This window comes from Myotis davidii, unplaced genomic scaffold (assembly GCF_000327345.1).
Source record: "Myotis davidii unplaced genomic scaffold, ASM32734v1 scaffold143, whole genome shotgun sequence".
In the NCBI taxonomy this organism is placed as follows: Eukaryota; Metazoa; Chordata; class Mammalia; order Chiroptera; family Vespertilionidae; genus Myotis; species Myotis davidii.
Genome location: NW_006294876.1, coordinates 6,717,241 through 6,735,657, shown reverse-complemented (window position 1 = coordinate 6,735,657; position 18,417 = coordinate 6,717,241). Strand labels below are relative to the sequence as shown.

Here is an 18,417-nt window from a genome sequence, read left to right as displayed (position 1 = left end):
TTTGCAGTTCCTCAAAAATTAAACATATAATTAACATATGACCCAGCAATTCTACTCTAAGATAAGTCTACACAAGAAATGAAGCAGGAACTGAACAGACACTCATATGCCAGAGTTTACTACGGTGCTATTTACAATAAACAAAATGTGGAAATATCCCAAATGTCAACTAATCGGTAAATGGATAAATACAATATGGTATAGCCATACAGTCAAATATTATTCAGCCATGAAAAAGGAAATATGCTTCTGACACATGCTCCAACATGGATGAACCTTGAAAACATTATGTTCAATGAAATAGCCAAATAGAAGAGGGCAGATATCACATGAATCTATATGAAATACCTAGACTAGGCAAATGCATAGGGACAGAGCATAGATGAGTTACCAGGGACTGACTGCAAAGAAGGAGAAATAGAGAGTTATTGCTTAATAGTTTCAGAACTTCTGTTTGGGAGGATGAAAAAGTTTTAGAAACAGGTGGTGACAAAGCACAATACTCTCAATGCAAATTATGTCACTGAATTGTACACTTAAAAATTGTTAAGTGACAAATTTTATTATATATATATATTTCATGACATTAAAAGTTAAAAAGGAAATAAGAGCAACATAACAGAAGGAAGTTTAATACAACAGAAGGAACCAGGGCCGAATAGTTTTGGCAATGCTGAGTCTCTCCGAGGGCAAAAGATGCTAAAATCAAGAAAAAGCTTCTGAGCATGCTGGAAATGGCTGACAAAGTAAAAGGCTGAGGATGTGACTTTACAACCTTTTGTTAAAACCACAGAAGGATCAAATGATCAGAGTAGTATTCAGCCACACAAAGGGTCCTTTCAAGAGGTCAAGAGCAAGGACATGTCTCACAGATCCTGTCAATCACAAGCAAGGGATAGGGTGTTGTCCCTCAGCCATTTTGGCAGGATTCCCATTTGGTAGAGCAGGGCCATCTCACAAACATCTGTGGATGCAGATTTACTTAGTGGAATCAACACCAAGGAAGTCCAGGAAAGACTCACAGAATTTATTTCAGCAAAGTACCAGCTTGTATTGTAAGGGACATGGGAAGTACAAATCGAATGAGGCTCTAGAAAACCCAAAATTCTGCTGGAAGAAAGCAGGCTGATGAAAGCACCCAGAAGCAAGCACATGCTACCTTTTAAAGGAAGGAAGATTCAGGAAGTGGAATTGAGAGCCCAGAAGGCAGAGCCATGAACCAGGGAAAATTATGGCCAGGCCTTGAAACTTAATTGAGAACACCCCTTGCCCCTAGGCACCTCCCAATACCTGTCTGGCTAGCTTTCAGAATTTCTATGGAACAGTGGTTACATTTCCTCCTTTTCAACAGAAATGTCCATAGCAGGTACCCTCTGCCTGTCCCCCCATTGCATGTTGGGTACGTTGGTCACAGATAACTTATCCCTCATGTTGACAGGCTGAGAGGAACCACATGGAGGGAACTTGAATCACATTTGGGCCTGATTTACATGATAAAAGTTCTGGCATTTGGTGAAATGATTTAATGGCATAAAATGTTAGGGGTCCTTGGGAGTGGGTAAGATGCATTTTGCATGTTGAAGGGATGTGAATGACTGAGGGACTGGTAATCTACAGAGTATGTCAGAAACTCTCAGGTGACTGCAATGATCCCTGAGTTCTGGTATCCATGTCCTGTGTAAGCTCCCCTGTTGAGTGCAGACAGGAAATGTGACCTACTTCCAACCAAGGGAATATGCAAGCTGATGGCATGTCAACTTGAGGTGACGTTATATAGGAGTGTATATACCCTTGGGTCCCCTGACTCTCCCACCCCATCTTGCAAGGAGATACTCCTCCTTACTACATTTGAGGAAGTAAGTGACCATGATGAGGAGGCTTATTTGGCAAATAATTGAGGGCAGATTCTGGCTAACAACTAATAAGAAACCAAAGTCCTCAGTTTGAAAGCCCACGAGGAACTGAATGCTGACAATAACCACCGTGATCTTGGAAGCAAATCCTTCCCTACTTGAGCCTAAGATGAGATCGCATGTCTGGCCCAGCGGAGAACCCAGGTAAGTCATAATGAATTGCCTGGTGACTGAGGCTGAGAAATTTTAAAAAAAAATGTATGTGGTTTTTTAAGCCTTGAAGTTTTTGGAACAGTTGTTACAGAGCAGGAGAAAAGTAATACCGATCATGACATTTGCCTTTGGACAATATTCTCACAAATGGCCATGGCTTCATCCTTATTGGTGGCTTCTTTGGAAATCAAGTTTCTACACAGTTCCTGGAACTTGTGAAAATCATTTCTGGGTAATTTAGAACATATAAACAAAGTGTCCATACCTTTTAGAGTACATGTAAAAAAATAAGTTAGATATTTTCTTTATCTATTACTTCAGAAAAAGTGATACGAATATTTCTGAGATTTTTGTTGCAATAAAGTTCCCATTGATTTATTCCCCATATGGGAGATTTTGTCTCAAGTGAAAAATCATTACCGCTAAGCCTGGATTTAACATAAGGACATGTTTGGGGAGAATCAGTCTATTGGCTGCAGTCTCTCAGAAGTTCTTTAAGGTTGTTGGAGTTTAAATATACATAGCATCACTGTTTTAATGGTTGTAGATGCTTATTCCTTTGGTCTTTTGTTCCTTCTAATGGAGACCAGGTTTCCTTTAATCTTCAATTTAATTCTAAAATGTCTGTAATGGATAGTATTCCTTTATATTACTTAGTGGGGAGACCTCCAACCTCCTACAGAATATGGCAAACCAAGAATTATTTGCTTGTGAAGACCAAGAAAGAAATACCATGTTCTTGGTTTTTCTGGTTTTCATTAACCTCTTTTAAGCCACTAGAAAGGCTATTCAATAGGAAGGTTTCAATTTTATAAAAATCTTACATAGTCCCTATTCTTAACACCCATCCATTTATTACTTAAATCCAAATTTCCTCCATTAACCAAATGTTCATTTAGCCTAAATGAGCATTTCTTCTGAAAAAAAAAAAGAACATTTGAATGTAAGTCCTCCAAACAATAGCCATTCTGATCTTTTTCTAAAAACAAAGCTTTAAGAACAATCGTAAATGGGTACTGAACATACATATATGTTTACCAGAGTTAAACAGCTTCTTGCTTCCTGGTTGCTCAGCCCAGGAAAGGTGACCACAGGTGTGGAATGTGTGGAGGTGCTGTGATTCTAACAGTAGTTTCACACAGATAAAGGTGACTTTACCTGAGTGGACTGTATTCTATGACAATATATAGCATTTTTAAAATGGAATTTATTGGGGTGACATTAGTTCACAAAACCATACAGGTTTCAAGTGTACAACTCAATAAAATATCATCTGAACACTGTATCATGTACCCATTGCCACAAGCAAAGTCTTTCCATCCCCATATGATCCCCCTTTGCCCACCTCCACTTACCCTTCTACCCCCTTTTCCCTCTGGCTATTACTACACTGTGGTCTGTGTCTATGTGTTGTGTGTGTGTGTGTGTGTGTGCGTGTGTGTGTGTTTTGCTTAATCCCTTCACCTTCTTTCATCCAGTCCCCCAACCACCCTTCCCTGTGACAGCTGTCAAGCTGTCATTCTATTCCAGGTATTTATATCTCTGTTTCTATTTTTGTTTGTCAGGTTATTTTTTTCATTAGATTCCACATATATGTGAGGTCATATGGTATTTGTCTTTCTCTGACTGGCTTACTATTAACCAAACTTTTTAAAAAATATATATATTATTGATTTTTTATAGAGCAGAAGGAAGAGAGATAGAGAGTTAGAAACATCGATCAGCTGCCTCCTGCACATCTCCTACTGGGGATGTGCCCACAACCCAGGTACATGCCCTTGACCAGAATCGAACCCAGGACCTTTCAGTCCGCAGGCCGATGCTCTATCTACTGAGCCAAACTGGTTTCGGCAACTATCAACCAAATTTAAACCTTACCGGGCTTAGAAATAGCAGGGAGACTGCTCTCCCATAATCAGCTTTCTCACCAATTAATGTTAGCTCAGAAATGATATACTTTCCCAAGTATCTTGGGGGAACTACTTACAAAATGACCAACCCTGCATTGTAGAAATCATTTTTCATGTTCCTCATAGTTGAAAGGAATAAAATCTTAATTGGTAATTTAGGAACACAGTGAAGAAAGAAAATATGATTTTGTCTGGTTGTTTTGAGTTGTAATAAATATATAGTAGAGGATTATCTGTATAGTAAGACTTTATGTAAGTATAATATATAAATATTACATTGTCTACATAAATATTTACCACATAACAAATGACTGCACACAGTATTTTATGAGGCTCCCAGTGAATCCATATCACTAGATACAAGCCTTACTACATTTTAATTAAAAGGTATTGAAAGTCATTTTCTTTCACATGGGACTAATACAATAAGTTTATGGGAGTATGGCAGAGTAAGAACCCTGAAAGTGATGTGAAAATTACCTACTTGGATATTCTCCAACGACCATAAACGGAAATGTACTTTAAATATGCAAGAGAGAATGAAATACCACAACTGTAGATTTTATGAGGCAAAATCAAATGTCTGATTCTATAAAAACCAACAAACTGTTAAATGCAAGATTGAACTGAAATGTCCCCAGGACATGCTGAAAGCTTAAAATACACACGGGAAAGAATGTCCCACCCTGGGTCCTACCGTAGCTGCAGCGAGGGTATCCGTTAATAGAAGACTGTGTACTAGTTACAGATATAACCAAAACCTTGACTATGTCCCCACCTATGCTCCAGCTGCTTAGGGTAGTTTTGAAGGAGAACTTCACTTCATCTGGCCAGTACATCTGGACCCAGGACCGCCTTTGCTCCTACATGGAACTGTGGGTATTGAGACTGGGACAGCTGGATTCCAACAAACGCAAGCTTCCTCCAGCAAACTCACTTGCTGAGCCCCCAGGGAGCCCAGCACAGACAGGGGCAGGGTGCCCACTATCCCTGGAGCTCTACCCCGTTGGGAATTGCTCAGTGGAGAGAACCACACAAGGACCACAGCAGCCCAGGGAAGCTGTCAACACGAGGTTTTGGTCCACATTTAAGGATGTCAGGAAAAGCAGAGGACAGTTCAGCTCAACAGAAAGGGATGCTACAGATAAGCTAAGCTGGATCCAAAACTAAAGCCGCAGGGAACAGACCGCACCAGAATGACAGTAAGTGTGAGGACGGCGATGCTGGGCAGAGTGGTACGTACCTTTCCTCTCGGTTCTGTCCCACGCACACCCTGCCCCCGTGCCGGGGCGTGGGGTTGCTGCAGGACCGCTGGCGCACCTGGAAGCCGATCCCACAGGTGGTGCTGCAGGGAGACCAGGAGGTCCAGGGGGTCCAGCCTCCATTCCTGGGGGGAAGAAGCAATGCGGTCACTGAGTCATACTGGCTCAGAGTCCATCCCAGTCTGCACCCACCTCCCAATACAGGTGCTCCCCCACATGGACCACCGACTACGGGGTGGGAGGAGAAAGGGAACCCGGGCCATGGGACTGAAGGTACTGCATCCTGGGGATCTGTTACTGAGTTTTTTCTCCCTGGTATCAGATGTCAGAGTCTGGGTAAGAAATTTAAGAGTGACATTTTAAGCTCACTATAAAGAATTCAAAATGGGCTGTATTAGAAACTATTAAGAAACTTTAACTTTGAAAAAGTAAATCTAAAAAGCAATGTTAATTCATTGAAAAGCAATTAGAGATGAATCCCCAAATCTCTAGGATGTATACTTTCACTTGACTTGTGTTATTTCAGTTATAATTTAAAGTACATATATAAACAAAATAATTATCTAAACCTATACATAATGCTTACTTTTAAGATCAATGAAAATCAGTAATTCTCTTGGTAGCATTCATATTGATATAGGACACAGTAACATTTAAAACAAACTTTATTAAAAATGAATGAAGGCTATTTTAAATTCAGATTCTTGGCTATTTTCTTATAATTTGACAAAAATAAAGAATATAAAGACTGCAAATTGTGTTTATCTGAATTTTTAATTTATATATGGATAGGCAATAAGGTAGAGATAGTAAAAGATAAAAATAAGATGATTTTATAAAATATAAAATTCTACTGTGGTCATGGTGCCACAGGTGCCGGGGACGGAGGAGATAATTGAGTATAGCTGTAAAAGAAAATCAAACCAACAGCAACAACAGAACATTAAGCAGAAGACTTGGAACCTACTCAATGGATCAAGCTGTTTGAGCACACCTCCGGGTTACCCAGTATTGAATCTTACAGAGCTGGGCATTGGGCGCTCAGATATCCTACAGAGCAGAGAGCCTTTGGACTTGGATTTGGCTTCTCTCTCAGTGCTGGGGTCCAACCCCAGCAGGTCCAGGGGTCCCCAAAGGTGTGGATGGAGTCGGCGAAGAAGGAATGACACGGAGATAAAAATGCAGAGCCTAGGACTGACCTTAGAAATTCTGATTGAATTGATCTGGAAACGGGTCTCCAACTGTCAGATACTAGTAAGATCTCCCCTGATGCAGCTGTCCAGAGGAAGGAGTGTATATGCAGAACATTTATAATATCATAGTGAAAAGAAGCCTATCAGGTTCTTTTATAAGCTTCATGAGAAGAGTTGAGGTAAAGGAATGTTGAAAGAAAACTATAGGTTAGAAAATCTCCATTCCAGGGAGTAAAGATTATGTACTTAAGCATGATTGTTCATAGTTAAAGTGATTAATTACCCACCTGGCAGTTAAGAGGTTTTATTCCCTCCCTAACTTCAGGGGAAAATCCCTACCTGGGGAAACAACCTTTCTCGGAGAGGTGACCTTGGTTAAAACACATAGTGCCAAGAAGGTGAGCAAATATATTAAGAACAGTATGCCATATATGTCAGGTCCCTTGAAACAGCAAGGATGGACCGGCTCCCGGCATCTCAGCTACTGCCACATAGCAGCGGACGGTCTCCACACAGGTGCCCTGAGGACTGAGCTTGCCTTCTTCCAGCTGCTGAGAGGCTTGGTGGCTATTGCTCAGCTGAGAGGATCTAGCCCACCACGGGTCGTCTAACCCATCAAGGGCCGTCCCAGCTATGGATTTCCCCTGAGAACAGTAAAGTCCTTTATTGGTCCTGAACACAAATCTCGTGTCACAGCGGCACTCCTGACCATCTCAGGAAAAACACAGGTTTTGTTCCTGAAGTTCCATAAGGGAAGGCATAGGTTAGACAACTGGAAGGCTGCAGAGACTCAATGCATTTAGATGACAAACTCCTGTCAAGGCTTGTGGCTTTACCTTGATCTCCAACCTTTTAATTACCTAGTTATATTTTATAATCAATCAATCATCTTTCCCTTTCCCCCCTCCCTCTATTCCCTCCCTGATAAGAATTAGAATTCAGAAGTGACATAATATCATAAGGATGTACATTCAAATGTTCATTTTAATGATAAAATAAAACCATATTTCCCCAATCAATAGTAAGTCTGACTTGGCCCTGGTTTAACAGTAAAGTCTGGCTTAATTAATTAATTTATACTGTGGATTTCTTTCATAAATTGAATGTCTTTCATCCTGCTGCTCCAAGGTTTTGAGAAAACATATTTAAATGTGATGAGATAAAGCATATAACCAAAAATATTATACCTGTAAAATGTATTAAATTAGCAACATTTCGAATTTTCAAACACTTTTTGAGTATGTTGGGTTAAACAAGGTGCCTATACATAAGAATAACAGATTGAATTTAGAATCATTTGAATGGTCGTCTTAAAGGCTCTTTGATGTACTTTGCACAAATTGAAAAGTATTTGACTATACTGACTAAGCAAAAAATTCCATTTGCAAATTAGGTGGTTTCCAGTGTTTTACTTCCAACAAAATCAAAGGCCAGCATAAACAGTGTATTAACTAATACAGGACATTACAAAAGTATTTGATGTGAGCTTATCATGATTTTGGCAGATAATTTTGAAAAAAACCCAGGGAAGTGAGTGACAGTGCTGACCTTACATTTCCAACCACTTATGTAAGTAAGATCCATCCAAACTTAGAACTAGAAAAATAAAACATAAAGATGGAATTGGTGTAAAGCCCTGTCCGATTCAGGTGCATTCATGCCTGAATAGGAACAATAATTGGGAATTAAAAACAATGGCATTAAGGAATGGAATTCCAATAAAATCTCATTTTTCAATGTGAAGTAATTATTAGTTAAAATGTGCGATATCCATGATAACAGAGTGCCTTCCCCTGGTTCACCTAGGAGGTTGGCTGACCAGCTGCCAGAGCATCACATCTGCATTGTGTGAAGCTCTCCTAGGTGTGCATGTTAGCAGGCCTGAGGGACAGGGACCTGGGCCCCCTGTTTACAAGAACAGCCATATCACCGTTTCATGTGTCTGCCTAACTTTGACCTGAGACTTGCTTTTATTCTCAGGAACCACCTAATGGCAAGGTTAGAAGGGCAGGGCCTACAACTCTCCCTTGTAACCACTGGGGGTCCCTGATGCTGTCAACAGAAAGAGACAGTTGTGAAGAGCCAAGTAGATTGGCCAGCCCATAGCAAATGGACCGAACCAGACCCTGTTGTCTAATAAGGGACAACTAGTCTAATATTCCAGAAAAAGACTGTCATTGACATGGACGTTTCCCTCAAACAAGCCAATAATATTGTGCACATGAGCAATGTTTTTCTTTTCTTTTTCTTTAAATTTTTTTTAAAAATATATTTTATTGATTTTTTACAGAGAGGAAGGGAGAGAGATAGAGAGTTAGAAACATCGATGAGAGAGAAACATCGATCAGCTGCCTCCTGCACATTTCCCACTGGGGATGTGCCCGCAACCCAGGTACATGCCCTCGACTGGAATCGAACCTGGGACCTTTCAGTCCGCAGGCTGACGCTCTATCCACTGAGCCAAACTGGTTTCGGCTAGCAATGTTTTTCTTAATCTAATGAGGGAAACAAGAACAGGATCAGATTTATAATCTACTTTAGAGTTTAAAATCTCCTTCCACAGACAACGCAGTTTTGAAGTGATAAGTGTCTCTGTCTTTTTCTGCCTATCCCTTGAGGCAGGAAGATACACATTAGGAATAATTTCCCAAACTCCTCTGCAGTCAGAGTTCACACGTGAAAGCAGGCCTGAGGGCTGGGAGCCACGCACCTGGAGCAGTTGGTGATCTCCATGCGGGGGCCCGTGCACTGCCAGCCGCCACACTGGGGGGCCGGGCTGTCGCAAGCGCGGGTGCGACAGAGGCAGGTTCCCACGGCGCTGCCATCCGTGTGCGTGCAGGGCGTCCACGGGGACCACGCACCGAAGTGCCCATCCACCGTGAGATTCCTCGTCTAGGAAGCAGATACAAGAAGGATGTCAGAAAGGGTTAAGGCTGCAAACATAAAGAAAACATTAAAGCTCTTACAAGACAATCAGAACCCACTTAGAGTATTTTATATTATAATCAAAATGGATGAACGGGGGGAATAATTCAAAGTAAAGCATCAGAAGTCATCGGTGAGGATGATGATGGAGGCAGTGGGGGAGGGGAAAGAAGGCAGAAGAGGAGAAGAAGGAAATGGAGGAGGAAAAGAAGAGAGAGGAGCAGGAGGAGGGGAGGGAATTTTCAGGGTGCTAATAACTTGACCATCAGGTGATGGCAGAATTATCCACTAACATGAGAAGACCAAGGAACAAGAAGAATTGCAGTGAAAAACCACAGATGGACAATTCTGCTGCATTTGTATATAGATTAGCCACCCTGGCTGGGGCATAGCCTGTTCAAGGGCATGGCTTCTAGTGTCTACACAACCCTGGCATGGATGCCTCCTCTCCCCAGGAGGCACAAAGGATGTGGACAGTATTCACGCATAAAGCCCAGGTAGATTCTTGTTAAGCGACATTACAGGTCATGCAGGACATACGTACATGTTTTTCAAATCATGCTAGATATGGCGATTTAGATCTTGCTCAAGCAGTTCAAATCTATTAAACTGAGAACAATGTTTTAATCACATTTATATAAACACACAGAACTGTAGTCAATAGTTAGTCAACTATTCTCCTATCTCCTGGACAACAGAAATTTATGAACATTTTTAAATAGGGATTGTGAGGTGGAAAAATGGGTCTTAAGATGCTAAGTGCCTGGGAAGGTTCTGGGGTCCCATTGGCAACTTGATCTCTCTGGAAAACAGAGGTTCTAAGCAGCAAATGGCAGCCTATGCCTGAGGCGTGGCTGGAAAACTAACTCAGCTGCTGTTTGTCCAAGGTTTGTGAAGACTTACAAGGTAGGTTCCCCAGAGGGTGTGGTATCAATCTCAGCACATTCATCACCCCTCTAACCTTGAGCTCCATGGAACAGGACCTCCTCTCATTATTCAACTGGATATAAGATGCACTGGTCTCATTTAAAAATTCCTCAGCTTATAAAGCTTAATTTCATTGGGCTAAATATATGTAGATAAACAAAGAAATGTACTTTTCTGATTAAAAGATTTTATGTATGTTTACATTTCTGAAATCAGTTGGCAACTTGCAATCCATTTTTTTCTTATAAAATAGTAGTATACTTCATGATCAATGACATATCAGAAATGATGAAATATGGTAGATTTGGCAAGTAAAATTAAGCTTTTCTTCCATTTCAGTCAAAACTAAAAAATAACATAAAAGCAAATTACATTTTTAATAGACTTTCAAAATACCTCTCAAAGACTGCTCTAAATAAATGTTAATAATTTTCATCTAGTTCATTTCTTTCTAAGAAATAGATTGTTAGAAAAGAATACATAATTAAAATAGTAGTTGGGTTATTCAAAACTTCTCATTTTTCTACATGGTAGCCTTCATATATGAGAAAATACATTGTTTTATTTCCTGGTTATTGCTCAATGACATAATTTGTTCTCTGTTGTTAGATGCTTTCCATATTGTTAACTTATTAAAAGTATATCTTGATTATGACACATTATATAGGGTGAGATGATAGGGATGGTTTTATATAAGAAAATCACCTCAAACAAGAAAAAAATAAAGGACCTTGTTACGTGTTTTCTGGACAGTGAATCAGCAATTACATCTCAGGTATAATTTTACAACAGAGGAGGTGGAGGGACAGCTCCAACCCCAGGGCAGATGTACGTCACCCTCCTCCTTTCCTGAGTTTATAACAAAAATGTTCCTCTCAGTAGCACTGACAACTTTAGTAACAACCCTCTCATCATTTCTTAAATATTGGATCAACTCCATTTCTTTTTATGTTGTTGCTTTTCAATTGATTTTAGAGAGAGGAAGTGGGGGGGGGGGAGAGAGAGAGAGAGAGAGAGAGAGAGAAACATGAATGATGAGAGAGAATCATTGATAGGCTGCCTCCTGCACTCCCCCTACTGGGGATCAAGCTCACAACCCGGGGATGTGACCTGATTGGGAATGGAAATATAATCTATGATCTCCTGGTTCATGAGTCGACACACAACTACTGAGCCACACCAGCTGGGCTCATCTCTGTTTTCTTACTGTAGAAATATACCGGACACATATTTGTCATAAACCAAGTGGCAGCCGGTGTATTTTCCGTTACACAAGTAAGCATGCCTCAGATAGTCAATAAAACCACCATGAGTCCCAAACTGATGGCCTTATTGCTTAAGAAGAACTGCTATTGCCCTTGCCAGTTCTGCTCAGTGGTTAGAGCACTGGCCCTCAGACTGTAGGATATGTGTTTGATTCTGGTCAAGGGCATGCACCTCGGTTGCAGTTTGGGCAAGTGTGCGAGGCAACCAATAGGTGTGTCTCTCTCACGTCAGTGGTTCTCCCTTTCTGTGTCTCCCCCTCCTTTTCACTCTCTCTTTAAAAAAAAGAAAAATCAATGGAAAAAATATCCTGTGGTCAGGATTAAGAACAGCAACAAAAGAATTGCTATCTATCATTAAAATGTCAAGGTCAAATATCTAGAAGAAGGTGTGCTGATTCTTGTAAAGTACACATAGTACATTAGAATGGCATTTCAGAGAATCCGTGTTGCTTTCTCTGACCCTTGCTGGGTGGCTCAGTTGGTTGGAGCATCGTCTCAAGCACTAGAAGGTCCCAGGTTCGACTCCTGGTCAGGGTACATAGCTAGGTTGCAGGTTTGATGCCTGATAGTGGTGCTAATGGGAGGCAACAGATCAATGTTTCTCCCTCACATTGATATTTCTCTCTCTTTCACTCTCTAAAATCAATAAAACCATAATCTCAGTGAGGATTTTAAAAAAAGGAAGGTGAATACCATTGTGCTTCTTGAGAGTTGTTCAGAAATGAAAAGGGACTTCTTTCAAGAAACACTGCAGAAAAAGTTGCTTTGAAAATCAGAGACCTGAAGCTATCACCCAAAGGACTATCAGCTAACCCTCTTGCAAAGATCTGCTTGAAGCCCAGATGAAGTTATACATTCATCTCGTGCCAACACTTGGGGAAGGACACTGGTTTTCATGGCTCTGGCCTTCGACTTGTCACTCTGTCTGTTTTCCCACTTACAAATGGAAGGACAGTCTTAATGCACACAGGTTTAAATAAGAGGCTTAGCAATTTCCTTGACAGGATGCAGACCCAAAGTTCACATGCCTCAGGCAGTTCTGTATTGAAGCAACAGCACTGATTTCAAATAACGAATGTGGCGCTTCTCTTCTCAGCCCTGTCTCACAGAGGAATGCCAGAGCTGACAGTCACAGAGAACAGCAGTTACATGACAGCAAGTAACTTAATAAATTTGCAAATGTGTGGAAGCTAATAGCTGTTAATCATATTCCCTGAGAGAAAAGAGACAGATAAAAAAAAAGCAGCTGGTTCTTAGAAGTGAGGACCCAAATAAATATACTAACAATAGAAAATGTGGAATCGGTTTTCTTGGATTCAGAGTCTGACTCCAAATGCAAGTGAGCTGCTCTTCATTCTGCAGAATTCACTGTGGGAATGTACATTAGGCTGTGTCTCCCAGACCTTGCTGTGACCCTGAGCAGGATCTACAAGACTGTCCCACATGGGGCTCTATGGTAATAGCCTTTAGTTCATTCTTTTAAAAGCTCTACTTATCTTGGCTTCTGGAACTATAGCTCCCAAGGGAAATTGATGGGTGTGGAAGGTACTATTTTATTAATGCTACAAAGGGTACAATGGTTCACACCAAACTCTGGAGATAAAAATCCAAGACTAAAACGGAGATATTACACCCCATTTTTCAAACCAGCACTGTTTCCTCTAAGATACTTCTCATCAAAACAGACAAAAAGCTAATGCCAGTATCCCATGTGGCTCTCATGCAAGGGGAGAGCTGAATAAGTTAAGAGAGCACAGACAGGGTGTGCAGGAAAGGGTCTAAGATAAAAATGCATGGACGTCATTAAAGTGCTGGATAGTGACTGAGGACAGCGAGGTGACTGAGGACAGGGTGCTCAGAGGCCCAAGAGCGCAGACACTTACAGGACAAGTGGAGAGGGGCTGCTCCCACTGAGTCATGCTCAGGCTCTCCTCCAGGCTGGTGCACTTCTTCATCACCACATCCCAGCCACAGTAAGGATCCTGGGCCCCGATGCAGGCACTGCAAACACACACCCAAGGATCAACAGAGAGGCAGCTTAACTAAACAAAGATGCAGACTAAGGCAAGCCTAACTCTTCTAACTTCACATGGGAACTAGTTACGCAAAACAAAGTTTCAGTCTGCACATGAGAGAACATAGCTATCTGTACACACTTGCAAGTATCCAACTAAAATTAAATAACTGATTTTCATTGAAACACCTGCATTTTTTTCTAAGATAGAGGGCAGACAACGAAATGACTATCTGCACCAATGTGAGCCTTTTGGTGTTATCAACAGAGCTAAAGTTGGACTTTTGCAATGCTCAAAAACACTAGTTGTTGCTATCACCACCACCACCATTACCATGACCACCAGCATCCCCTTAATAATAGGTATTCTTTGTTGAAAACCTACTGTGATATGTCAAATTATCCCATTTAGACACATCTTTTATAGGGAGGTATTATTGTTATCATTTTTATGATCATCATAATCATCATCACCACCACTATCTTTATCATCATCATCACTATCATCAACACCTCAGTAAAAGACATTATTTGTTGAACACCTATTGTGGTATAACAGGTTCTTATGTCATTTAGACACCTAAAAAACTCCAACAAGGGAGGTATTGATGAAACAGCGAAGAAAACAGACACAAAATTTATAAAATTGGCCCAAGGACAAGCAAATACACCCCAAACCCTGCAATGTGGTTAGTTCAAATTTAATAAAATGAGTATGTCTTCCTTTTCAGTACTATGGCTTAAAATGGATACAAAATATCAGTTTAACAATAGTTTAATATAGCTGTCTGAAATATTCTACATATTATTCAGAAGTATTGTGGACAGTGGATATTTTATTTTGACTTTGCTCCAGTGACGGAGTTCATGCACAACCTGGCAAAAACAGGCATAGTCGCTGTTCTTAGAGAACTTAGTTTTTAGTAAAGGTGAAAAACATTAAGCAATTATGCGATAAATACCACAGCCAATTGCAAAGAAAAAACCACAGGAAAACAAAGTCAAACTGCTCTTGTTCATGTGCTCTGCTCCTTAGGAAACTGAGCAAAACTGCTGGCTGTCTAATGCAGAGCTAAGGAGAGCTAAGAAACACTAAGGAGAGCTAAGAACCTACACTGCTGGAAGGACTATGGAATATTTTTAGTACACCTTCTTCTTAAAAACATATTCTCCATTGTAATAACAATCAATAATATAATATGATTAAATAATCTCTCTATATAAAACCCTAATATGCAAATACACCAAATGGTGGAACAGCCGAACAACCAGTCACTATGACGTGCACTGACCACTAGGGGGCGTGTGTGGAATATGGAAGGCGTTGGCAGCAGGCAGCAGAGTGAGGAATATGGTGGGCATCAGCTGCGGCAGGATGATGGAGCAGGTGAGCAGGGGCACCAGACCAAGGCGGGGCACCAGTTGCTGTCATCAAGGCTAGCCTCTGGTGGTTACTGAAAATTCTTTGCTCCTGTGGGCTGTGGTCCCGCCTGCCGCTCACACCTGCTGCTGGCACCCAGCACCAGCTTCAATCACTCAGTGCTGTCATTGGGTGCGAGCGGCAGCTGCTGGTCCCATCACCGCTCAGGGCTTCACCTCCCCCCACAGACCACTAGGGGGCGTGTGTGGAATATGGAAGGCGTTGGCAGCAGGCAGCAGAGTGAGGAATATGGTGGGCATCAGCTGCGGCAGCAGCCACCACTCGCACCTGCTGATGGTGCCGGCCCCAATTGCTCCGTGCTGGGAGAGGAGCTGCTGGCGGAGAGGGGACCTAGGGCTTCAGTGGGAGGGGCCAGGCAGGGGCATGAAGGATGGGCGGAGACCCACCCCTGTGCACACCACAGGCTCAGGGCCCACAGTTCCTTACAAGATGCACGAATTCATGCACTGGGCCCCTAGATAATATAAATAAACATTTTGGCCAAAGAGGATAAGAAAAAAAAAATTAAAGCACCCCAACCATGGCTGTAGGGGAAGAGAGTGGGCATAGCAGAGGCAGGGGCAGCCGTGGCATCTCTACAAGATGGCACTTACATTTTATTTGCTTTTATTGTCCACCTGGATCAAAATGTATGTTTGTATCATTGCCAGAGGTGGATTTACAATGAAGCCAAAGCAGCTTTACTTCCTGAAGTTTTTATTTCTTCAGTTCATGAGGCCCTTTAAGGCACCGCAATTAAACCCAGTCATTTCACACTTATAATTTGATATTCTTTTCTTGAGTGAGAACCGTCCCCAAATGGTATAAGCTTCAGGCCCCACAACACCTACATTTCTCCCTATTACAGAACATTAGCATGCCTTCTGTTTCTGAATCCACAAGTCAAGTGCACCTTCTACACATTTTATCCATTCCTCTTCTAGCCTCCCCTGGGCCCGCGGATTTACTGTGACTTTGCTAGAAGACACTGGGTTCCAGCCCCAGCCCACCTTAGACCCCTATACAAGGCGCTCTTCACAATCGTAATGAGCCTGGTTTGAATGCACTTTGTCTTTCCCCTTTCTACTTTTTAAACAGTTGTAATGTTGACATACACATAATGGGTTCCTTTTTCCAATTACTATCACGTCACAGATGTCTTCATAGCCATCATTTAATGGCTTCAGAATAACCCACTAAGCGAATAATTGACTGAATACGTATATCATAACTTGTTGATTCATTCCCTCACTATTGGAAATTTGGGACTGGAACACTGGGAGTGATTCCAAGACAACTGTAAAAGTAATTGGACAGGGATGTCAGGCTCAGCGATTAGGTCCTCATGTAGTCCATCTGAGATCAGCTGTAATGATAAATTGATCTGGGGATAAACTCTAAGGTAACTCCAAGGCCCGTTGGCTCAAATCAACAATAGATATTCTGGAGATTTTATTTATGCCAGAATTTCTCATTAGATTCTGAGCCCCATGACAGGGCCAGGGCTGCCTCATTTGTCATCATCCACTCAGGGCCTGGCTTGGTGCTTGGCACATATTAAGTTCAATAAATATACTAGCAATGAGTTAACTAAGGAAAACGGACAGTCTTAGAGGCCACACCAATGCCAACACAAACAAGAACTCAAGACGTTGAGATTTGAAAAATATTAAATTCATATGAAAGGGAGAATAGTTTGTAAAATGAGTACATGTCAAAATGTCTTTCTGAATGCTTATGTGATTCATACCTGAATGGCCAAGGTTGTCTTGCTGGGGACATGTGGGGATCCTGCAATGTCTTTCTGTAGGTGTATATTTCTCCCATCGGGCAGATGCAGTCTTTAGATAATATGTAATTAATAACAGTGCCAACCAATTAATTCCACCTTTTAAAAATTTTCCCTTCCAAGCCATGTGTTAATTTCCATACTAATTTTCTTTTTTTTTCTTTTTTATATATTTTATTGATTTTTTACAGAGAGGAAGGGAGAGAGATAGAGAGTTAGAAATATCGATGAGAGAGGAACATCGATCAGCTGCCTCCTGCACATCTCCTACTGGGGATGTGCCCGCAACCCAGGTACATGCCCTTGACCGGAATCGAATCCGGGACCTTTCAGTCCGCAGGCCGACGCTCTATCCACTGAGCCAAACCGGTTTCGGCCATACTAATTTTCTTAATAATGAAACTATCATTTAGTTTCTTTAACTAAATGATAACTAGTACAGGTTGACTGGATTAAGGATAATTAGATACTAATGCCCCAATAGAGCCAAGCTCCTTATTTTAATGGTTTCATCCACACACATACACCCCAGTTTTATAAAGCAACATTTAAAAGGCATGTGCCTTCTGTTTTATTTATAGGCTATGATTCATCCAGTTTTTGGCTTTGCTCCTCTTCCCAGTTAGTTTTTATAATAAAACACAAACAAAACAAACACCTAAGGCCCAAGGGTTTCCAATCTTTTGGCTAATGTTTTATATCACTACTCTTCTCTATAAAGGGGTTTTACTGTTCCACAAGAACTGAGGTTTTCTCTTTAGGTTATAAAGTAAATAGCAGGTCAGGGCGCATGCCCAGGCTGCAGGCTCAGTCCCCAGTGGGGGGCATGCAGGAGGCAGCCAATCAGTGATTCTCTCTCATCATTAATATTTCTCTCTCTCTCTCTCTCTCTCTCTCTCTCTCTCTCTCTCTCTCTCCCTTCCCCTTCCTCTCTGAAATCAATAATAATTTCTTTTTATAAAAGAAGAGAGGAAAGAGGCAGAGAACCAAAGATGAAGCCTGGGCCATAGGTGTAGCAACTCCCAGCTCTGAACCTGGGCCTCATGTCACCAGAGCCACGTGACCTTGAGCAGGACACCAAAAATCGAAGCCACTATTTCTTCATTTGAAAAATGGAGATAATATGTGATTTTATGCTGGGGTCCAACCCCAGCAGGTCCAGGGGTCCCCAAAGGTGTGGACGGAGTCGGCGAAGAGGGAATGACACGGAGACAGCGTTCAGTTGATCAGCAGCCTTGCCAGGATCTCTAGCCACAATCTCCAGCCAAGTTCTGTGTCCATGTTCTCTTGCTAGGTTCTCCAGCCACGTTCTCCAGGTTCTCCAGCCAGGTTCTGTAGCCATGTTCTCTCGCTAGGTTCTCCAGCCAAGTTCGGTCACCAGGTTCTGTAGCCAGGTTCTGTCTCTAGGTTCTCCACGCAAGTTCTGTAGACAGGCTCTGTCCAGGATCTTTTGTCATGTTCTTTCCAGCGAAGTTCTTCTGTCTCTAGGTTCTGTGTAGGTTCTGAGTCTCTTGGTTCTGTCTCTCGGGTCTGTTTCTCAGTTCTGCCTCTCTAGATTCTTCTAAGTTCTGTCTAAGTTCTGTCTGTAGGTTCTAAGTTCTGTCTCTAGAGTTCTGTCTTCTAAGTCCTGTCCCTAAGTTCTCTCT

At 41.6% G+C, this 18,417-nt stretch overlaps 1 protein-coding gene across 1 annotated transcript in view; it reads right to left on the bottom strand.

Moving 5' to 3' along the window:
• Window positions 1-18,417, bottom strand: part of SEMA5A (semaphorin 5A) — a 296,373-nt gene that overhangs the window by 42,055 nt on the left and 235,901 nt on the right. The window contains exons 12-14 of the mRNA XM_015567657.1: window positions 13,432-13,549; window positions 9,142-9,323; window positions 5,220-5,363 (exon numbers count right to left, since the gene is read on the bottom strand). Of these exons, the coding sequence (XP_015423143.1) occupies window positions 5,220-5,363; window positions 9,142-9,323; window positions 13,432-13,549 (444 nt within the window). The remainder of the gene's footprint in view (window positions 1-5,219; window positions 5,364-9,141; window positions 9,324-13,431; window positions 13,550-18,417) is intronic.